This window comes from Giraffa tippelskirchi, chromosome 8 (genome assembly GCF_054371585.1).
Source record: "Giraffa tippelskirchi isolate mGirTip1 chromosome 8, T2T-mGirTip1v1.2.pri, whole genome shotgun sequence".
Classification (NCBI taxonomy): domain Eukaryota; kingdom Metazoa; phylum Chordata; class Mammalia; order Artiodactyla; family Giraffidae; genus Giraffa; species Giraffa tippelskirchi.
The window spans coordinates 103,064,662-103,085,813 of record NC_137282.1 but is presented as its reverse complement, the minus strand read 5'-3'; the positions used below and the strand labels follow the sequence as shown (position 1 = coordinate 103,085,813).

Below are 21,152 nucleotides of genomic sequence, written 5' to 3'. Positions count from 1 at the left end.
ACCCTGGTGGACTAATTATTTCTGTCAAATTATTATGCTAATGTCTAACACAGAATTAATGAATTATGTTTTCGGAACAAATATTCATTTTCAGAACTCCAAGAAAAACTATAGAAGTAAGTAATGTATAGATTCCAGGGAAAAGGCTCTCTCAAGGTTGGCCTGACCCATATGTTCCAGTTAAACCATCTGTGATTGGCAAAACAATCCCTCCTCCTTCAAAAATGCCCACATCTTAATCCCTGGAAACTGTGAATATGTTACATTTAAATGGCAAGGGGAAGACTACAGATGAAATTGCTAATTAGCTGACCTTAAAATAAGGAAATTATACTGGATTAAATGGGCTGGGCCCAATGTAAACACAAGGGTTGTTAAATAGGAAGAAGAAAGAAGAGTCAGAACCAGAGAGACAACATATAAGAAAGACTTGACTAGCCATCACTGGCATTGTAGTTAGAAGGTGGCCATGAGCCAACTAAAGCAGACAAGTGTCTAGAAGCTATAAAAGGCAAGAATGTGAATTGTCCCCAAGACCTCCGGAATGGAATACATCGCTGACAAACCTTGATTTTAGCCCAGTGAGACCCATTTCAAACTTCTGATCTCCAGAACTATAATATATTTGTATTGTGGTAAGCAACTAAATATATGGTAATTTATAACATACCAGCAAAGTACATAGAGGGAGCTAGCATCTTAATTTCCTTAAAATACCTGCCTGGTATTTTCTGTACAGGATGATGTTGCTGCTTTACAAAAGTTGTTCATTTGTATTTGCTTGTGATTAGAAAATCAAAATAGATAATCAATTCTTATGACAGGAGAAAAAGGGGGGGGGGAAGGTCTAATGACTAGAAATAATTTAACATACACACACACACTGTAAAAATATCTTTATATGTTAAACTGGACAAAAAGAGTACAATCAGTAAAAAGGAGCACTGGCTTGTGTGGCTTTGTTCCCAGTACTCTTTTATTCAAGCATGGGAGCAGATGGCTTACCGAACCAAGGTAACAAAACTCTATTAAACATTGAAGTGTGACTGGTTCACTGTGATTTACTGGCTTGCATTTAATGCCCCTCTGCCAGTATTCTACTCCATACATGCTAAGTCACTTCATTCGTGTACAACTCTGTGAACCCTGGGCTGTAGCCCACCAGGCTCCTCTGTCCATGAGATTTTCCAGGCAAGAATACTGGGGTGGGTTGCCATTTCCTTCTCCAGGGGATCTACCTGACCCAGGGATCGAACCTGGGTCTCCCACATTGCAGACAGACTCTTTACCATCTGAGCAACCAGGGAAGCACAACACTTGCCATTGATTTTATACTGATTTGAGGGGTCATACTCATTTCCAGAAAACTGCACATGCCACCTAAAACTCACAGACAGACTAGGTGGGTTATCTACAGCTCCTTCAAAATAATTTATCCCAAGCATTACCCCTGAGTAGCTGCTTTATTCCCTCTAACAAATATATACCACTTCTGAAAAGCAGCTGTGTTAAAGCACTAACAGATTACTGCCTAATGGCAACAAGAGAACGTCTTACCATGATCTGCAAACTCTTTCTAACAAAGCACAATTCTCTTATTTTTAATATGTCAAAAAATTAAAGATGTACCATTCCATATTCTACCCCAGTATATGAAATTCTTTGATGGAAAGAAATAATTTTGACAGTTTTGTTGCAAGAGGAAATTTGGCGCCCTCTTGTGTTGAAAAATATGACCAATGTCACCTTTACAAACTCCAGTGAGGGTCATTTTAAAAGCATAGAATTTTAAAGCTGAATAGCATATCCTAGTGCAACACAGATATATAATTATTTTTTAGTGGAAAGTTTTTCTCATGGATTATTAAATATTCAACTTTATTCTAATGGAGCATTATAAATTATAAAAGCATTATCAACAAATGAACCTCTTAGGTAAAAATATACTTATCTATGTTGTATGTTGGAGCCTCTAGCTTTACAAGGAAAACAAAGGTAAATAAGCTAAGATTTTGCAACAGAAATAGTGAATTAAAAGGGTATGGCAAAAAAACAAAGGTATGGCATTATTCAGTTCAGTTCAGTTCAGTTCAGTTGCTCAGTTGTGTCCGACTTTTGGCGACCCCATGAATCGCAGCACTCCAGGCCTCCCTGTCCATCACCAACTCCCGGAGTTTACCCAAACCCATGTCCATCAAGTCGGTGATGCCATCCAACCATCTCATCCTCTGTCGTCCTCTTCTCCTCCTGCCCCCAGTCCTTCCCAGCATCAGGGTCTTTTCCAATGAGTCAACTGTTCACATGAGGTGGCCAAAGTATTGGAGTTTCAGCTTCAACATCAGTCCTTCCAATGAACACCCAGGGCTGATCTCCTTTAGGATGGACTGGTTGGATCTTCTTGCAGTCCAAGGGACTCTAAACAGTCTTCTCCAACACCCAAGTAAGATGGTAGGTGTTGCAAGAGAGCATCAGAGGGCAGACACACCGAAAGCATAATCACAGAAAACTAGCCAGTCTGATCACATGGACCACAGCCTTGTCTAACTCAGTGAAACTAAGCCATGCCATGTGGGGCCACCCAAGATGGATGGGTCATGGTGGAGAAGTCTGACAGAATGTGGTCCACTGGAGAAGGGAATGGCAAACTACTTCAGTATTCTTGCCTTGAGAACCCCGCGAACAGTATGAAATGGCATTATTAGGGGAGTATAATTTATAATTGATTTTTCAATGTATTATAAAATATCAAAGCATATAAGATGGAATAAAACATCTGTGATCATACCACCCAGCTTAAGAAGAAAAACAGCATTGGAGTTCCCTCATAGTCCTTGATCACATTCTCCCTCTCTCTTAGGTAACTAACTGCTCAGTTGATTTTTGTAAATGTATTTTTCAGTTTTCTACACTTTCTCTAACATTGTTATATTGCTTATAAAATTAAAAATTAAATTCAAAATATTACTTTGTAAAAGAAAGTTCAAGTGACAGAAATCACAATTAGTTGTGCAGAGCCAGAGAGAGTATTCCAGCTATTGCCCCATTTCTGGGCACATGGACGCTAATATTGTGAGGTTCCCATCTGTTAGAAGAGTAGGTGAGACATCTCAGCATCTGACAAGTTTTAAGGAAGTTTGAATAAGACAAGGAGGCATTCATTGCCAGCAAGTGACTATGATTTTTATAATGTGTGAGGGCAGAAATGGAGCAATGAGGGAGAACAACAGGTGGGCAGCGAAAATCTTGGTTGATGTAGTAAATGAAATGAAATGTGAAGGTTTAGAATATAAACCATGCACAGACATCCCAGTGTACACTAGGCCCAAAGGGCTAAATGCAGGGCCTGGTGCTACTCAACAAACACAGCTAGAGTAACCTCAGTCATATGTGATACACTACAGTTTTCTATGTCACTTTGGGACTAGTTTATTGACGATAATGCTTTCTCCCTTCCTTACACAACACTGTTGTTGATCAGTCACTAGGTCATGTCTGACTCTGCAATCGCACGGACTACAGCATACCAAACTACTCTGTCCTTCACTATCTCCTGGAGTCTGCCCAAGTTCATGTCCATTCCATCAGTGATGCCATTCAACCATCTCATCCTCTGTTGTCCCCTTCACCTCCCACCTTCAATTTTTCCCAGCATCGGGGTCTTTACCAATGAGTCAGTGCTCCACATCAGGTGGCCCAAGTATTGGAGCTTCAGCTTCAGCATTGGTCCTTCCAATGAATATTCAGGGTTGATTTCCTTTAGGATTGACTGGTTTAATCTCCTTGCAGTACAAGGGACACTCAAGAGTCTTCTCCAGCACCAGAATTTGAGAGCAGCAGTTCTTCAGCATGCAGCCTTCTTTATGGTCCAACTCTCACAGACCTCAATATATGTGTTTCCAAAGAAGATACACAGATGGCCAACAGACACATGAAAAGATGCTCAATGTTGCTAATCATCAGACAAATGCAAATAAAAATCACAATAAAGTTCTACTTCTCATCTGTCAGAATGGCTATCATCAAAAAGTTCATAAATAATACAAGTTAGCAAAGATGTAGATTAAAGGGAACCCTCAGAGCAATGCTGCTAAAAATGTATATTGATGCAGTTATCACAGAAAACAGTGTGGAGGTTTCTCAAAAAACTGAAAATAAAACTACTATATGATCTAGCAATTCCATTCCTGGATACATACCTGAAGAAAACAAGACACTAATTCAAAAAGATACATGCACCCCCACTTCATAGCAGCATATTGACTATAGCCAGGATATAGAGTAGCCTAAGTGCTCCTCAGGTTACTTCCCTATCTCGACTATCAAGTGTCCATCAAGAAGTGAACATATCAATTGATACAGAAAAAGCATCTGAAAAAATTCAACATCCATTCATGATAAAACTTGCAGCAAGCTAGGAATAGAAAAATACATCCTCAACCTGATAAACAGCATCTACCCAAAACTCATATCTAACATAATACTTAAAGATGAAAGACTGAATGCTTTCCTCCCAACATCAGGAAAAAGACAAGGATATCTCCTCTCATCACTTCTGCCCAACATTGTACTCGATGTTCTAGCTCACTCAATAACACAAGAAAGAAAAAACCAAATTGGAAAGGAAAAAATGCTTTTTTTTGCAGATAAGATCTAAGTAGAAAACCTAGAGAAACATACAGAAACTCTGCTATTCTTGATAGGTGAGATTAGAAAGGTGTAAGATGTAAGACTGCACCAATGCAATGGACAAGAACTTGGGCAAACTTTGGGGAGATGGTGAGGGACAGGAAGGCGAGGTGTGCTGCAGTTCATGGGGTCGCAAAGAGTCAGACACAACTGAGCGACTGAACAACAAGATATAAGGTTAACATACAAAACTCAATTTTATTTCTATGTATTATTAATGAAACAATTGAAATTAAAATTTAATAAAGTAATAATATTTACCAACAGTATAAAAATATGAATTCTTAGAGATAAATCTGACAAGAGGTGTCAAAGACATCTACTATCAACATCACAAGATATAAAGTCAAAACAAAAATCAATTATGTAAACTAGTGATAGGCAATAATAAAACAATTTTTTAAATTAACAATAACACAAAAAGTAAATAGTTAGGTATAAATCTAACAAAATATGTGCAAGTTCTGAATGCTGAAAATTGCAAAATATTGATTGATGAAAGAAAGCAAAGACCTAAGTAAAAGGAGAGACATATTGTGTTCATAGGCGGGAAAAAACATTTCCTTTCTCCCCAAGTTGGTCTATTTTTTCTAAAGAAAAAAATGGTTGATTCTAAATTTTATATGGAAAGGCAAAGGAGCTAGAATGATAAACAATTTTGAAAAAGAAAAATAAAGTTGAAGGAATCACAGTACCCTATTTTAATGACTCGGTATAAAGCTACAAGAAACAAGAAAAAGGGCTATTGGCAATGGGAGAGACACAAAAATAAACTGAACAGAATAGAGAGTCCAGAAATAGACCCACATATATACAGCCAATTGATTTCTGACAAAGCTGCAGAAGCATTTCAGTGGAGAAAGAACAGTGTTTTCAACAAATGGTTCTGGAACAATCAAGTATCTCTATGCAAAACAAGGGACCTCAACCTAAATCTCACACCTTATTTAAAAAAAAAAAACCTCAAAATGCATCATAATCCTCAATATAAAATTTAAAATTATATAACTTTCAGAAGAAGTCATAGGAGAAAATCTTCATAAACTAGAGCTAGGCAGAGTTCTTAGATAGGACACCAAAAGCATAATTCATTAAAAATAAATTTGAGAAATAGTAACTTCATCAAAATTAAATATAGTTTCCTCTGCAGAAAAAAAAAAAAGGTTTTTTCTAAGAGAATAAAAGGACAAGCTACAGACTTGGAGAAAATCTTTACAAATCACGAATCAGCCAAGGACTTACATTCAAAGTATATAAAGAATTTTCAAAATCCAGCATGAAGAACACAACTCAATTAAGAAAATGACCAAAAGATTTGAAAAGATACTTCACTGAACAGTATATACAAATGTCACCTGAAAAATGGCACAAAAATAAGCACCTGAAAAAACATTCAACACCATCAGGGAGATGCAAACTAAAATCACAATGAGATACTGCCACATATCTATTAATGACAAAACTTAAAAAAATAGAGTATATCAGGTGTTTGTGAGAATGCACAGCAAAGGAACTCTCAGACCTTGCTGCTTGGACTGAAAAATGGTATAGTCATTCAGAAAAACAATTTGACTTTATTTATAAAGTTTAAATATACACTTACCATGCAATCCAGCAATCCCAGTCCTGGACATTTACCCTAGAGAAATGAAAGCTTAGGTTCACACAAAAACCTGTATGTGAATGTTTGTAACAGCTCTATTCATAACTGCCAAAACCTGGAATAACCTACCTGTCCTCCACAAGTAAATGGATAAACAATGGAATACTATTAAGCAAAAAAACAACAAACTATAGATATATACAACAACATGGATGAATCTCACAGGTAAGTCTCAAAACATTACATACTATATATTCTAATTTTATAAACATCACATTATTATTTTATAAAATTACCAAAAAGACAAGCTAAAGTAATGGAGAATAGATCAGTGATTTTGGGGAGTAAGGGATGGCACAAGGGTAGGACTGCAAGATTTAATCATAGTACAATTATAAAGGCACAAGGGAAATTTGAGGGGAGATGGAACTGTTCTGAACATTCATTGTGGTGGTTGTTAAATGAATTTTATAGATATATTTAGATCATAGAGTTGTATGCAAAGAATAAATCAAGTTTATTGTATGCAAATTAAAAAATAAACCAAAAAGATTACATTGAATAAAAAAAAATGGTTTGCTCAGCACTGTCTTTTCCCAAAGTAGATGCTCAGTTAACATCTGAACAAAAATACTGAAAATTGGCTGCAGTTTCTGTTTAACATTAATCTTATTTATATCCCTAAGCTTCAAACATGTAAATAACTTTCTGTAGCATCATTAACATTTTCTATCATGGTATCTGCCAGAGAGATGTCTAGTTTACACAAAAAAATAATTTAAAATATCAAATGAAAGTCAGAAATCTATTATTCCAAACAATTATTTTAACCTTTAAAGATTATCATTAATAATAGGTCACTTTTTCTTTATATCTTGTATGCATATCTTTCTCATTAAAAAAGGGAGTAAGATCTGTTTTTAAGTCATTACCCTAAGGCATGATACACAAAAAAGATATTTGATGAATGTTTACATAATCAACTAATCTTCATTAAACATTAAATGAGCTGAATAGTTGAGCCATTAATTTATCTTGAATATTAACTATTTCTAGGATTTACCCTTTCCCTTGAATTAGTAAAACTGACTACTAAAAATTGTTCTTCCTTCTGACTCAAGCCACAGTGTGTACTCACATTGTGAGTTTGTGTCATTTCTATGCAGCTACAGGCTTTCAGATTTTCTTTGCTAAGGACACATTGGGCATTTGTTTGCCTGCAGCTCCTGTGCAAGCAACCAAATGGGATCCCACTATACCATTCCGGTACTGACTTGTTACAGGTCTAAGACTCATTCACTTCAAGCAATTATCTAAGCAGATTGGTTAAATCACATGTGTGTGAATGAATAAAAGCAACTTCATTAGAAAAAAAAAAACGACCATTAATTTTGGTCTTAGCTTTAAACTGTGTGAAAAAAGAGTGTTCCTACACTAGAAAATGATTAAAAACATAACCGAGGTTTTTAGACAAACCTACCCTAAGAATTAAATACATCTTGAAAACTGTAAAGATGCTATTTGTATATATTTACAACACAGAACAAGGATAATTCCCATACTTCTTTGAAGTTTCTGTTTGTTAAGAGAATTATTTTAGAGCTCTCCACACTGTTTTTAAGGTATCATTTCTGTTAACATAGCTAATATGATCATCTCTAATTTATCTAGGTTTCAGTCAAACTTTCAATAAATTTTTGAAGTTTACAGCTCTGATAAACTATAAAGTATATTATAATGATGCTAAAATATATTCACTTTTTATATCTTACAGTATATGCTTTCATACCACATTACACCGTTACTTGCAATGAAACCAAACTAAACTGCTTTTGTCAGAAACCAGTCAAAAATATAATAAACAATCTAACCAAAAGATGAAAACATTTAACCTGATTGAAGCACTTTATGCAGTAATTTTATCTGGCCCATGACTAAGGTCATAAACACTAATGAGTTTGCTTAACTAAGAATGAACCACTTATGTAAAGTTATAGCTTTCTATATTTTAGCTCTGAGAACACTGTTAATATTTAATATGCTAATTAATAAGGACTGCAATCTATTATGACCAAGTAAATAATAAAGCCAATTTTCAAAAACAGTTTATATAGAAATAAGCCATTCCTCAAACTTTCAAATTTTCATGAGCACCTCATCCACTGGCTTTAATTGAAGGACTTAACACTGGTTTCCTTCACACACCCCACCCCTGAATGTATCATTATGGGTACAGGAGTTCAAACCACAGAGAAGCATCCTCTCCCATAAAATTACACGGTCAATTATCCTTTAGGTAATTTTCACAGTTTAGCACAGTTAACCATATCTGCCTCATATGGGCACATAATTAAACCAGGCTCCTTGAAAATATCCATTTAAACTAAATGTAATGAAAGTGAGTGAATTTCTCACTATACTGCATTGACTCAGGGAAACTTGGTTTCAATTTAACCTGAAAAATCAACACTGCAAAACAATCCTAACTTGAATATATTTCAAATGTGTATGACAACCTAGCCTCGATATCATGAGAGGAATGTTCCTATGAAGTATTTGCATAATTGGGGAAAATTTCACAAAAGGGCATTTTCTAAATATATGTAAGCACAGAGACATGATTATACCTGTCAGTTATAACAGAGCTATATGATTATTAAGTACACTTGGTGAAATGTCATTTCAGAAATCTAAGACTAGTTTTTATAATAAACGTATTCAAAGGTAGCTCCTCTCCTCAACATCTGACATTTATAATATAGGGTTTTAGGAAACTCGATTAAAAATTACCTGCTTCTGCAGCCACCTCTCATGCCTTCGTTGCTTCCGTCTCAGATTCTTCAGCTTGCTCTTCTCTCTCTTACTGAGCCTCTGATTAATGGCACCCAGTGAAAAACTGCCCGAGTGCAGGAAGTTCAGAGGAGAGAGGTGCTCTTCCTGGTCCGCAGGCTCCAGCGTGCTCCTGCCAGCTGCAGGCAGGTCCATCAGGAAAGTCAGGCTGTTAGGACTAGCATGGCCAGAATACACGGCAGAAGCTTCTAGACCACGCTGAAATTCTCCTCCTCTTTGTGTCTGGGTCTCACGGGGAGCCACTGAAAATCTTTGCAGCAGCATATTAGGATCAAAACTGGATGAAATCTGAAAGGAACAGTTATTTTTATTCGATTCTAAAGGCAAGCTCGGAAGGTCAACAGGCTGTGTCTCATTGAGCCCAGGATACACAGTAGTCTTACTATGGATTTCATATAAAGTGGGTAATAAAGTCAGTTTCTCACTGATGCTCAGATCCAAACTATGTGATTTTCTATGAAAAGCTCTCGGAGCACATCTGGTGGTCACAAGCTGCGGAACAAAAAGCTGATATTTTGGATCTGATGCTTTGAAGAGTAGTTTTTCGTTCTTCATCTTGAAATATGTTGACCGTACCTCCAGGCAGAGTGCTTCAGTTAATCTTCCCGGACCATTATTATTTGGGCCCATGTTTAAAAACCTGTGATTTCTGTTTTTGGAGGCGCCACCTGTCAGCAGAGTTTCCTTGTCACAACCTGACTGAACTCTAGGATGTGACAAGTATTTCAGCGATGGTCTCATTAGTCGGCCTGACCGTGTTGGCTGATAATCGGTACGGCTCTTGGAGAGATGTACAGCTGCAAGCTGGCCACAGGAACATTTTGGAGTGCTGACAAAATTAAAGCCCCCTAAACGGGCCCCACAGAAAGGGCAATTCAGTTTTCCAACTGTCCACTGGGCCTACAGGTAATAAAGGAAAATAAAAACAATGCTTTCATTGTAAAGTAACCAATGAGAATGTGAGTTTTTGTTTTTTTTTTTTAAAGCTGACCACATGAAAGTTTTCTATGCCACAGAAAAGGCCAGCTTTCTGTTTTCTGATTAGTAGACAGAACAGTAAATGGAAACAAGCCTTCCAATAAACAGAGATAAGAAGCTCCAAAGGTCTAGAATGATAACATACTGCACATCACACCCATCTAGACAATACTGCTAAGATTCTAAAAGAGTCTTTTAGACAATAAACTGAATATGGATACAGTGTGAACTAATGAAAAGAAAAATACACTATGGAACCAGGAAGCAAATCAGTCTACAGAGCTTAATTTGCAAGTAAAATCTCACAGAAAAGTGTCTGTTTTGATACACTTCTTGCATACCAAGCACTGTGGGAGGGAACTTTACCCAAACAGCAGAATAAAGCTCTTCCTGCGTTTTTAGATACAACTGGAAGATATTGGTTGCATGTATCAGTTAGTTCATTTTCTCTCTTCAGATTACAAATAAATAATGAACTAGCTTAAAAATATCTTTTAACAGAAATAGTGGAATGTCTAAAATGTGCTAATACATTTTGCAAAGTTCAGGACACTTATAAGCAGTACCCTGGCATTCTCCCAGGAAATCACTACAATGTGAGAATGAACGCAAGTGATATCTAGCTAATGTTATTTTTTAACCAAAAAAGTAAGCTAGTCAGTGGAGAAAAGCAACTATATTTTTCCCCAAATCATATTACCTATACTTTTCTAATACTTAGGTGTTTTGAACTGGGAGAAATAATGAGGCCACATTTAACAAGTTCTTGCTCTTATACTATTTCATTAAGGATTCTTAAAAGTGTGGTTTTTTCATTCTGATTGTCCCAGTAAGAATCATTAATTTTCAAGTTTGTTTTACATGTGTGTGCATACATGAATAATACCCACAGAATATTTCATTCACTTCACAGGGACTGTTCTAGGTACTGGGGAATATAATACATAATGAACAAAACAAAAACTTCTGACTTCATGGAGTTTATATCCTAGTAGAGAATCTAGGTAATTAACATGATCAGTAAGTCATTTGTGTATGTAGGTTTGTATGTATATGTATGTGCATATGTGTATGTATGTGCATAATAATTTATATATGTCATACATACTTAAGCATATTTACAAGTTCTACATATCTCGTAAAATGTGTGTGTAAAACATAGATAGGTATATAAAGTAGAGAAGGGAGAAAGGAAGTGTTGAGTGGTAATAGTGGGGAGAGGCAGTTGATAGATTGGCCAGGTGATGCCTCAATTAAGAATAAAGACCTAAGAAGATGAAGGAACAAGTAAGTAGTGGTGGAAAGAGAATTCAAAGAAGGGAAACTTTCAAGTGCAAAGTCTGTTATAGAAGTACTCAGAGCACTCCAGTAATAATGAAGAAAGCAGAAAGCGTCATCAAGAGTTCCATACCCTTTCATATTTCCTTATACAATCCATCCAAGAAAAATAGCTCTAAAATGAGGACAAAAACATTCTGAAAGTAGTATACTCCTAAATTTACTCAGAAACTAAGGAACTTACTTTTTGTATCAGGCAGTGTATCCATTCTGGAAGAGCTTCTATATTCATGTGCCACACATGACAAATATTTTCATCATCAGCTGAATCATTTGTATTCTGTCATATCAAAATGCATGATATTAGTCATGACTACAGTTCAGATTTTATTTCACAAAATTCATATTTAAGTAAAATACAAAAATATAAATTCACTTTCAGGTAGGAAGGAAATACATACTGCCCTTCTCTCCTTATTCCCATTGCCAAGACAAATCTATAAAGGTTTTTTTTTCCCCCCCATGGAATAGCCACATTTAAATTGACAAAAAACAAACAAACAAAAAAATCCCTCTACTTCACTGAGATCATCAAATTAAAACATGAGCACAAAGTCACTGAATGGACAAATTTGGCACCCTCTTTTATTCTGTGTGAGAAAAACTATTCATGACAACTTTCCCCAGCCTTCAATCTCTGATTCTAATAACAGAATAAAGGAGTTACTATATTCACCATCAAGATGCTCAAGAAAAGTTTAAAAGGGGAGCTCCACGCTTTCACTGCTGAAGGCCTGGGTTTGATCCCTGTTTGGGGAACTAAGATCCTGGTGTGGCACAGCAAAAGAAAAGAGAGAAGAAAAAAGTTTTAGAGGGTTGGGGGAGAGGAGTAATTGTGCAGGGAGCTAAAAAGGCCCTAAGTTTCAACTGTGTAAGCACGGCGAAAATTTCAGGGACAATTTTGGCCTTTTGAAGTAGATTTGCAGAAATAAACGTGATCTATAGTTGAGACACTGACTTCCCAGTTTGGTGCTTTAGTTCCTCTGTGACCTCTGTGACCTCTGTGACCTTAGCACGGTTGCTTTACTTCTCTGGGTCTCTGTTTCTTTTCCCGTTAAACTCCATTAGATAACGGACTCAGGTTCCTTCTGGGTCTGCAGAATTCATTCTATGAGATGACAGATAGGGTTGATTGACAAGAACAGGGCAAGTACACAGCAGATGGGAACAACACAAAGAATGGCCTATGCCAAAGCTGTGACAAATGGAAGCAATAAGGGCCCTGGGAACTATTAGGGGTGGATTTGAAGCCTGCCTGTCTCCAGACAAGAGCAGTACTTGGGACAGAGAGAAATAGGGCGACATTTCTAAAAGTATGGCTGGAAAGGCCTGGAAAAAAATGGAAAGCATTTGCGATATGTCCAGGAGATGAGCTACTGATGACCAATCTGTATTCTGGCTGAAAATATTATCATATGAAAATATCACATTATTTAATATGTTAACTACCTCAACATATAGTGTGAAATAGATTTCATAATAAGGTACATCTCTAATACACACTGTTTTTTTAAAGCAAGTGAGAAAGAAGTAAATATACTCTGAATTATTATATTATAAGCATATACAACCTAAAAAATCAATATTATAACTTTTCTATGGAAATATATGTATATAAATAGAAAAGGTACTTTACTGGCTGTGTACCAAATTGACATCACATGGTTTGAAGAAAGAAAGAAGTTCAAGATTAGGACAGTTACTAAAAGGAAACTAACTTTTCCATAATTGTTTTAATGGGAAAATAAATTATACTTACATAATTAAAATTTTATTTTAAATTGATGTAAATAAAATATATTGATTACTTCTGGTCCTGACAATACTGAAGTAAGTGATATTAGACATGCTCTCACCATTACAACTGATAAAACTAGGCAAAATATATTAAAGAATTGTTTTAAAACATTAGACCAAAGAAGAAAAAAAAAAGCACAGGGCTGTGATCTCTCAGAGAAGTCAAATAAATGAGGTTAGCCTAAAAATAACCCTGGATTTCTGCCTCAGGGAACTTTCAGAACCTTGGTGTAGGGAGGAGGAACTCAATTAGTGTATGGCAGCCTTGCTGATTTAAGACAAAGATCAGAGGCTATAAAGGCTAAACAGCTAGAATTTACAGGAGGTTGTACCAGCAAGGAGAGGTCTGTAATTAGAAAAAAAGTTCCAGAAATCTGTATAGTAATTCCTCTAAATTTTTGGTTGAATACCATTATGGAGGTATGTAGGATGAGCTATCAGACAATCAGATAAAGAAAATTTACCCTGGAAAAGACATCTTCCAGTGAGCTGTAAGCATAACTATTCACACAGGGCTCACAGCAAAGCTGGGAAGATGTTCAAGTTCCAAGCAGCCAGAGTAGAAGGATCTCAAGGAATATATGGAGTATTTAGGAGAGAATCCAGAAGAGTTCTGTCTTAAAAGTAGAGCTAAATTAGCCCAAGAGTAAAGGCTACTAAAAAGTGATCCTAATACAGTTGAATATAAGCCTCCAAAGAATGAAATTCAATCACAAATAACTCGTATGTCTGCTAAAACATTCTTTAAAGGAAGAAAAATATCCAGACACTCAGTAATGTTAAATCAAAATGTTGTACCTACAAGAGAAATTACTGATTGTGTACCAAAAAAAAAAAAATGTGACCCACAATCAGGAGAGAAATTGTTCAATGGAAATATCCCCCACCTTCCATCATGTTGATGTTTGGTAGAAAAATCATGCTGACGTTTGGCAGAAACCAACACAATTCTCTAAAGCGCTTATCCTTCAATTAAAAAATAAATTAAAAAAAAATCCCCGCCAAAGTGGAGAAGATTGAATAAACAGACAAACTTTAAACCAGCTATGACAGGTATTTTCATGAGTATAACGAGAAGATAAATTACCTTAATACTAAATGAATGGTTTACCTAGAGAAAAAACCTCTGAAATTAAAATTTTCACTTATTAGCAAATTGATACTGCAGAAGAAAATATCAGTGAACATGAACATATAGAAGTAAAAATGATGAAAAAAAATCTAGCATAGGAAGAAAAAAGAAGAAAAAAAATGAGCAAAATTGAAGTGACTTACGAGAAACATCAAATAGTATAACATAAATGTAAATGCCCCTTCATGGATCACAGCCTTGTTGTGGCAAAGGGACTTGAGTAACTCAATGAGCCATGCCATGCAGGGCCACCCAAGGCTAACAGGTCATAGCAAAGAGTTCTGACAAAACATGGTCCATTGAAGGAGGAAACAGCAACCCACTCCAGTATTCTTGCCTCAAGAACCCTATTAACAGTATGAAAAGGCAGAAAGATATGACACTGCAAGATGAGCCCCCCAGGTCAGAAGGTGTCCAATATGCTTCTTGGGAAGAGTGGAGGGATTGCTGGGAGAAATATCAAGCCTCAGATATACAGATGGTAGCACTCTAATGGCAGAAAGCAAAGAGGAACTAAAGAGCCTCTTGATGAGGGTGAAAGAAGAGACTGAAAACGCTGGCTTGAAACTCAACATTAAAAAAAACTAAGAGCATGGAATCTGGTCTCATCACTTCATGGCAAATAGAAAGGGGAAAAATGGAAGCAGAGACAGATTTTATTTTTGTGGGCTCTAAAATCAACTGTGGACAGTGACTGCAGCCATGAAATTAAAAGATGCTTGTTCCTGACCTGACCATGATGACAGGGTGGCTGACAGAAGCCCTGGAGCACCCTGCCTCCCAGCCAAGTCTGGGGATCCTCGGGACAGCCCTAGGTGCTGTCGGCCCACTGTTCACAAGAGGAAAAAGGCTGAGGGTAGGCCATGGGGTTAGGGTGGAGCCTGTCCTGTCTCCACCACTGTCCTGCCTTCCAAGGTCCCATGGCGGAGCAGCCCTGTCCTGGTGGGGGCAGGGGGCCTGGGGTGCCCATGCTGGCTGTGTGCCCCGCAAGTGAGCATCTGTGGCGAGGGGCCAGGAAAGTGGGGGGTGGGCCCAGGCACACGTCAGCACTTTGGAGAGTTTTTTTCTCAAGCAATTAGAAAGTAGAAACTTGTCAGCGTCATGATGAACTGAAGTGTGAATCCTGAAACACCTCTGCTGGCCTGTGGTTTGAAACGAGTGAGTAACGATGCCAACCTGTGCTTCCCTCCCCCCCGCCACAGCCTACCATGGACTTTGTCCAGAAGTCAGGGGCCCTGGGCCTGGCAAAAAAAATAACAAAAGGGAAAAAAACAAAGACACTTGCTCCTTGGAAGGAAAGCTATGACAAACCTAAACAGTGTATTAAAAAGCAAAGACATTAAAAAAAAAAAAAAAAAAAAACATAAAAAGGCAGAGACATCACTTTGCTGACAAAAATGATATAGTCAAAGCTATGGTTTTTCCAGTAGTCATGTATGGATGTGAGAGTTGGACCAAAAAGGCTGAGTGCGAAAGAACTTACGCTTTCAAATTATGGTGCTAGTAAAGACTCTTGAGAGTCCCCTGGACTGCAAGATCAAACCAGTCAGTCCTAAAGGAAATCAATCCTGAATATTCATTGGAAGGACTGATGCTGAAGCTGAAGCGTCAATACTTTGGCCACCTGATGCAGAGAGCTGAATCACTGGAAAAGACTCTGATGCTTGGAAAGATTGAAGACAAAAGGAGAAGAGAGTGGCAGAGGATGAGATGGTTAGACAGCATCACTGACTCAATGGACATGAATTCTAGTGGAGAACAGAGGAACCTGGCATGCTGTGATCCACGGAGTTGCAGAGTTAGGCTCAACTTAGCAACTGAAAAACAACAGCAACCTGTGTAAATGGAGAGAAGACAGGACAATAGGATAAATTATGGCTGAATTTTCCAAAGGCCTATAGATCAAAGAAGCTCAAGGATTCTTAAATAGTGTAAACACAGGGGAAACTATGGCTCTTAATAAAATTGCTGAAATTCAGCGACAAAAGTAAGCATCAAGAGAAAATAAGTATCCTGCAAACAGGAGAAAGAATAAAACAATAATTTTTGGAATTCCACTTAGGGCCATAAAGGAACAGGAGTTTAGAATTAGCTTCCTGCAACAAACAACTAGAAAACCAAACAAAATGTAACAAACAACTATTTTCAGTCAGTGGGACAACAGGCAGCGAAATAGTGACTTCTGAGAGAAATAAATTAATAGAGCCTACAGTCATATGGACTTTTATTCTGGAGACAATTGAAGGAACCCCAACAGAGTCTGGTCAGCTTTCTGAGTTGAGGAAATAGGAACCAGATTTTTTAGAGGTAAAGGCAAACTAAAATTTGTAGGGCACAGTATCCAAGAGAAATAAGAAGAAAAAAGCCTCAGAAACTTGTATATGGTTTCCCCTTGAGTCTTTGATCAAATTCTAATATGGTCATGCTTAGAGTAAAACTCCAGGAGACTGTGCTAAGAACACCTACAGGGGAAAGAACAATCATAGAGGCTATAAGCCAAACACTTTCAAGAGCTCACGCAGGGCCAGGAATCATTATGTTCCAACCAGTCTGATGGAAAAGGACTCATTGAATAATGAGGCATTCAGTAGTGACCCAAAGGGTCATTCCCTAAAAGTGGGGCAAAATAAGCCTTAGAATAAGGACTACTCTAAACGCACCCTAAAGAACCTAAAAATAAGTTTCTAAATTATCAAACTTACCTACAAACAACTATTAGGGAGAACGAAACATAAAATCCTTTAAAGGAATGAAACAAAATATAACACTCTACAAAATGAAATTTACAGTCTTTGGTATCCAATCAAAAATCCAACAAGGTGCAGGCCTGGGTGGAGAGGAATAGCTGCCACTATTTGTGTGTCAGGCATAAAACTCTATCCAGATCTTTTCTCCTTGTCTCTCCAACCAAACAAAAGCCTTAAGTTACTAGGGGAAGGACAATACACATTATGACCTTTGGAGCACTGATACAAAATCCTCTACTCCTGAGAGAGTGGCAGGAATACAAGGCTGGACCCAGACCTATAACTGAAAGGGACAGGAGCACCGAGATGGGCAAACCTCTATGACCCAGGGACACAGTGCCTGCTAAGACTGAGGCTGTCAGGCAAGCAAGGTGGATGTAAATTAGGGAAGAGCAAGGAAAAGATGGTACTGGTAAGGATGAATTGAATTGAAACTCACGTCAGTTTGTCTCTGATCTTGATAGTCTGGGTATATAATAGAGAAACTAGAACCCTTCATCACAGAGACAAATATGTTAATACACTTATCTGACCCAGGAGGTGGAGGCCAAATGAGAATCCAGGGGAAGGTAGAGAAGTTACAGGCTTATTGAAGTTGTTCTCCCTCTTCAAGGTGAGCCAGCATAATAAAACTATGGGGATAGAGAAGAGATCAGCAACTGTCAGGTTTGGGAGTAGGGATGAAAAGGCTGAATAAAGGAGGAAACCACAATCACGTGTCACCTAAATCAAATCGCTTATGATTATACAGTGGAAGTGACAAATAGATTCAAGGGATTAGAGCTGATAGAGGGCCCGAAGAACTACACACAGAATTTCCGAACATTGTACAAGAGGCGGTGAACAAAACCATCAGCAAGAAAAAGAAATGCAAAAAGGCAAAATCGTTGTCTGAGGAGGCCTTACAAATAGCTGAGAAAAGAAGAGAAGCAAAAGGCAAAGGAGAAAAGGAAAGATAAACCCTTCTGAAACCAGAGTGCCAAAGAATAGCAAGGAGAGATAAGAAAGCCTTCCTGAATAATCAATGCAAGGAAATAGACAAAAACAATACAATGGGAAAAACTAGAGATCTCTTCAAGAAAATTAGAGATACTAAGGGACTAACATTTCATGCAAAAATGGGCACAATAAAGGACAGAAACATTATGGACCTAACAGAAGCAGAAGATATTAAGAAGAGGGTACAGAATACACAGAAGAACTATACAAAAAAGATCTTAACGACCCAGATAACCACGATGGTGTGATCACTCACCTAGAGCCAGATATCCTGGAATGTGAAGTCAAATAGGCCTTAGGAAGCACCACTATGAACAAAGTTGGTGAAGGTGATGGAATTCCAGCTGACTTATTTCAAATCCTAGATGATGATGCTGTGAAAGTGCTGCACTCAATATGCCAACAAATTTGGAAAACTCAGCAGTGGCCACAGGACTGGAAAAGGTCAGTTTTCATTCCACTCCCAAAGAAAGGCAATGCCAGAGAATGTTCAAACTACCGCAGAATTGCACTCATTTCACAAGCTAAGGTGGTTCCAAACTGGGAAAGGAGTACGTCAATGCTGTATATTTTCACCCTGATTATTTAACTTGTATGCAAAGTACATCATGCAAAATGCCAGGCTGGATGAAGTACAAGCTGGAATCAAGATTGTCAGGAGAAATATCAATAACCTCAGATATGCAGACGACACCCCCCTTATGGCAGAAAGGGAAGAGGAACTAAAGAGCCTCTTGATGAAAGTGAAAGAGGAGAGTAAAAAAGCTGGCTTAAAACTCAACATTCAAAAAATGAAGATCATGGCATCCAGTCCCATCACTTCATGGCAAATAGATGGGAAACAATGGAAACAGTGACAGATTTTATTTCGGGGGGCTCCAAAATCACTGCAGATGGTGACTACAGCCATGAAAATAAAAGATGCTTGCTCCTTAGAAGAAAAGCTATGACCAACCTACACAGCATATTAAAAAGCATAGATGTTACTTTGCCAACAAAGGTCCACATAGTAAAAGCTATGGTTTTTCCAGTAGTCATGTACGGATGTGAGAGTTGGACCATAAAGAAGGCTGAGTGATGATGAATTATGGTTTTGAACTGTGGTGTTGCAGAAGACTCTTGACAGTCCCTTGGACTGCAAGGAGATCAAACCAGTATCCTAAAGCAAATCAATCCTGAATATTCATTGGAAGAACTGATGCTGAAGCTGAAGCTCCAATACTTTGGCCACCTTATGCGAAGAGCTGACTCATTAGAAAATACCCTGATTCTGGGAAAGATGGAAGGCAGGAGGACAAGGGGACGACAGAAGGTGAGATGGTTGGATGGCCATCACCGACTCGATGGACATGAGTTTGAACAAACTCCAGGAAACGGTGAAGGACAGGGAAGCTTGGCATGTTGTAGTCCATGAGGCTGCAAAGAGTCAGACATGACTGAGGGACTGAAGGAACAACATGCAGGGGAGCGTGAGAGAATTTAGGGGATAATGTAATTGCTCTGTATCTTAACTGAAGTTATGCATATTCAACCCTGTTCATTTGTCAAAATCTAGGCAACTGTATCCCAAAGAGTAATTTTACCGTATATAACATGTTTTAAATGAAGGTGAAATGAAGACTTTTTCATAGGACAAGTGAAGTGTTATGTTAGTTGCTCAGTCGTGTCTGACTCTTTGCGACCCCATGGACTATAACCTGCCAGGCTCCTCTGTCCATAGGATTTTCCAGGCAAGAGTACTGGAGTGGGTTGCCATCTCCTTCTCCAGGGGATCTTCCTGACCCAGGGATAGAATCTGGGTCTCCTGCATTGCATGCAGACTCTCCACCATTTGAGCCACCAGAGAAGCCCAAAGGAGTCCTTTGTTTTCATAGGAACAAATCCAGAAAGAATTTTATCACCAGTAAACTTGTGATAAACAACATGTTCTTGAAGTACAAGAAAAATTTCATCATACAAAATCTGGATCAACACAATTGAGTAGTGATCCTCAAATGGCAAATATGTTGGCAAATGCAAATTTTACTTATTTTTTTTAGTTTTCCGTAAAGAAAACTTACTTTTTAAAGCATATCATTAAAAATATCCTGTGGAGTTTTAAATGCAAAAATAAAGTGTATGAAAACAATACAAAGACTAGGACATGAGGAATGAAAGCATAGTAAGACTCTCACTCTATACATAATGTGGCGTAATACAATTTAAAGGAAGATGGTGATAAACTAAGGGTATATGCTGTAAGCCAAAAGATCACCCACTAAGGAATGAAAGCACCCCAAATAATAGCTCAATTGGTAAAGAATCTGCCTGCAATGTGGGAGACCCTGGTTCGATTCCTGGGTCGGGAAGATCCCCAGGGGAGAAGGGATAGGCTACTCACTCCAGTATTCTTGGGCTTCCCTGGTGGCTCAGCCAGTAAAGAATCTGCCTGCAGTGCAGAAGACCTGGGTTCAATCCCTGGCTTGGGAAGATCCCCTGGAGAAAGGAACGGCTACCCACTCCAGTATTCTGGCCTGCAAAATTCCATGGACAGTCCATGGGGTCGCAGAGTCGGACATGACTGAGCGACTTTCACACTCCACACAAAAAGTCAACAGAAGACATAAAGAAATCCTGTAAATAACTTCATTAAGCTAAAAATGCAGTAAAAGTAAACAGATGATAGAACATGCTGCTGCTGCTGCTGCTGCGTCGCGTCAGTCATGTCTGACTCTGTGCGACCCCACAGACGGCAGCCCACCAGGCTCCTCTGTCCCTGGGATTCACCAGGCAAGAATACTGGAGTGGGTTGCCATTTCCTTCTCCAATGCATGCATACATGCATGCTAAGTCGCTTCAGTCATGTCCGACTCTGTGTGACCCCATAGACGGCAGTCCACCAGGCTCCTCTGTCCCTGGGATTCTCCAGGCAAGAATACTGGAGTGGGTTGCCATTTCCTTCTCCGATAGAACATGAGACAAAGAATAAATAACATATTACATTTAAGCTCAAACATGTTAATACTCACATTAAATCTAATGG

At 38.1% G+C, this 21,152-nt stretch overlaps 1 protein-coding gene across 50 annotated transcripts in view; it reads right to left on the bottom strand.

Moving 5' to 3' along the window:
* RNF180 (ring finger protein 180) overlaps nucleotides 1–21,152 on the bottom strand; it is a 256,780-nt gene that overhangs the window by 177,315 nt on the left and 58,313 nt on the right. For 24 of the 50 annotated variants that reach the window (XR_014061727.1, XR_014061724.1, XR_014061728.1 and 21 more), the window contains 3 exons: nucleotides 11,640–11,735; nucleotides 9,080–10,039; nucleotides 6,290–6,325 (listed from right to left, as the gene is read on the bottom strand). Coding sequence is in view for 34 of the 50 variants with exons in the window: in XM_081518267.1 (XP_081374393.1) it covers nucleotides 6,290–6,325; nucleotides 9,080–10,039; nucleotides 11,640–11,735 (1,092 nt within the window). In the remaining 16 variants the exon portion in view is untranslated. Of the gene's footprint in view, nucleotides 1–6,289; nucleotides 6,326–9,079; nucleotides 10,040–11,639; nucleotides 11,736–12,413; nucleotides 12,564–21,152 lie in introns of all 50 variants that reach the window. The other 26 variants (XR_014061731.1, XR_014061726.1, XR_014061730.1 and 23 more) reach the window with 2 other exon arrangements.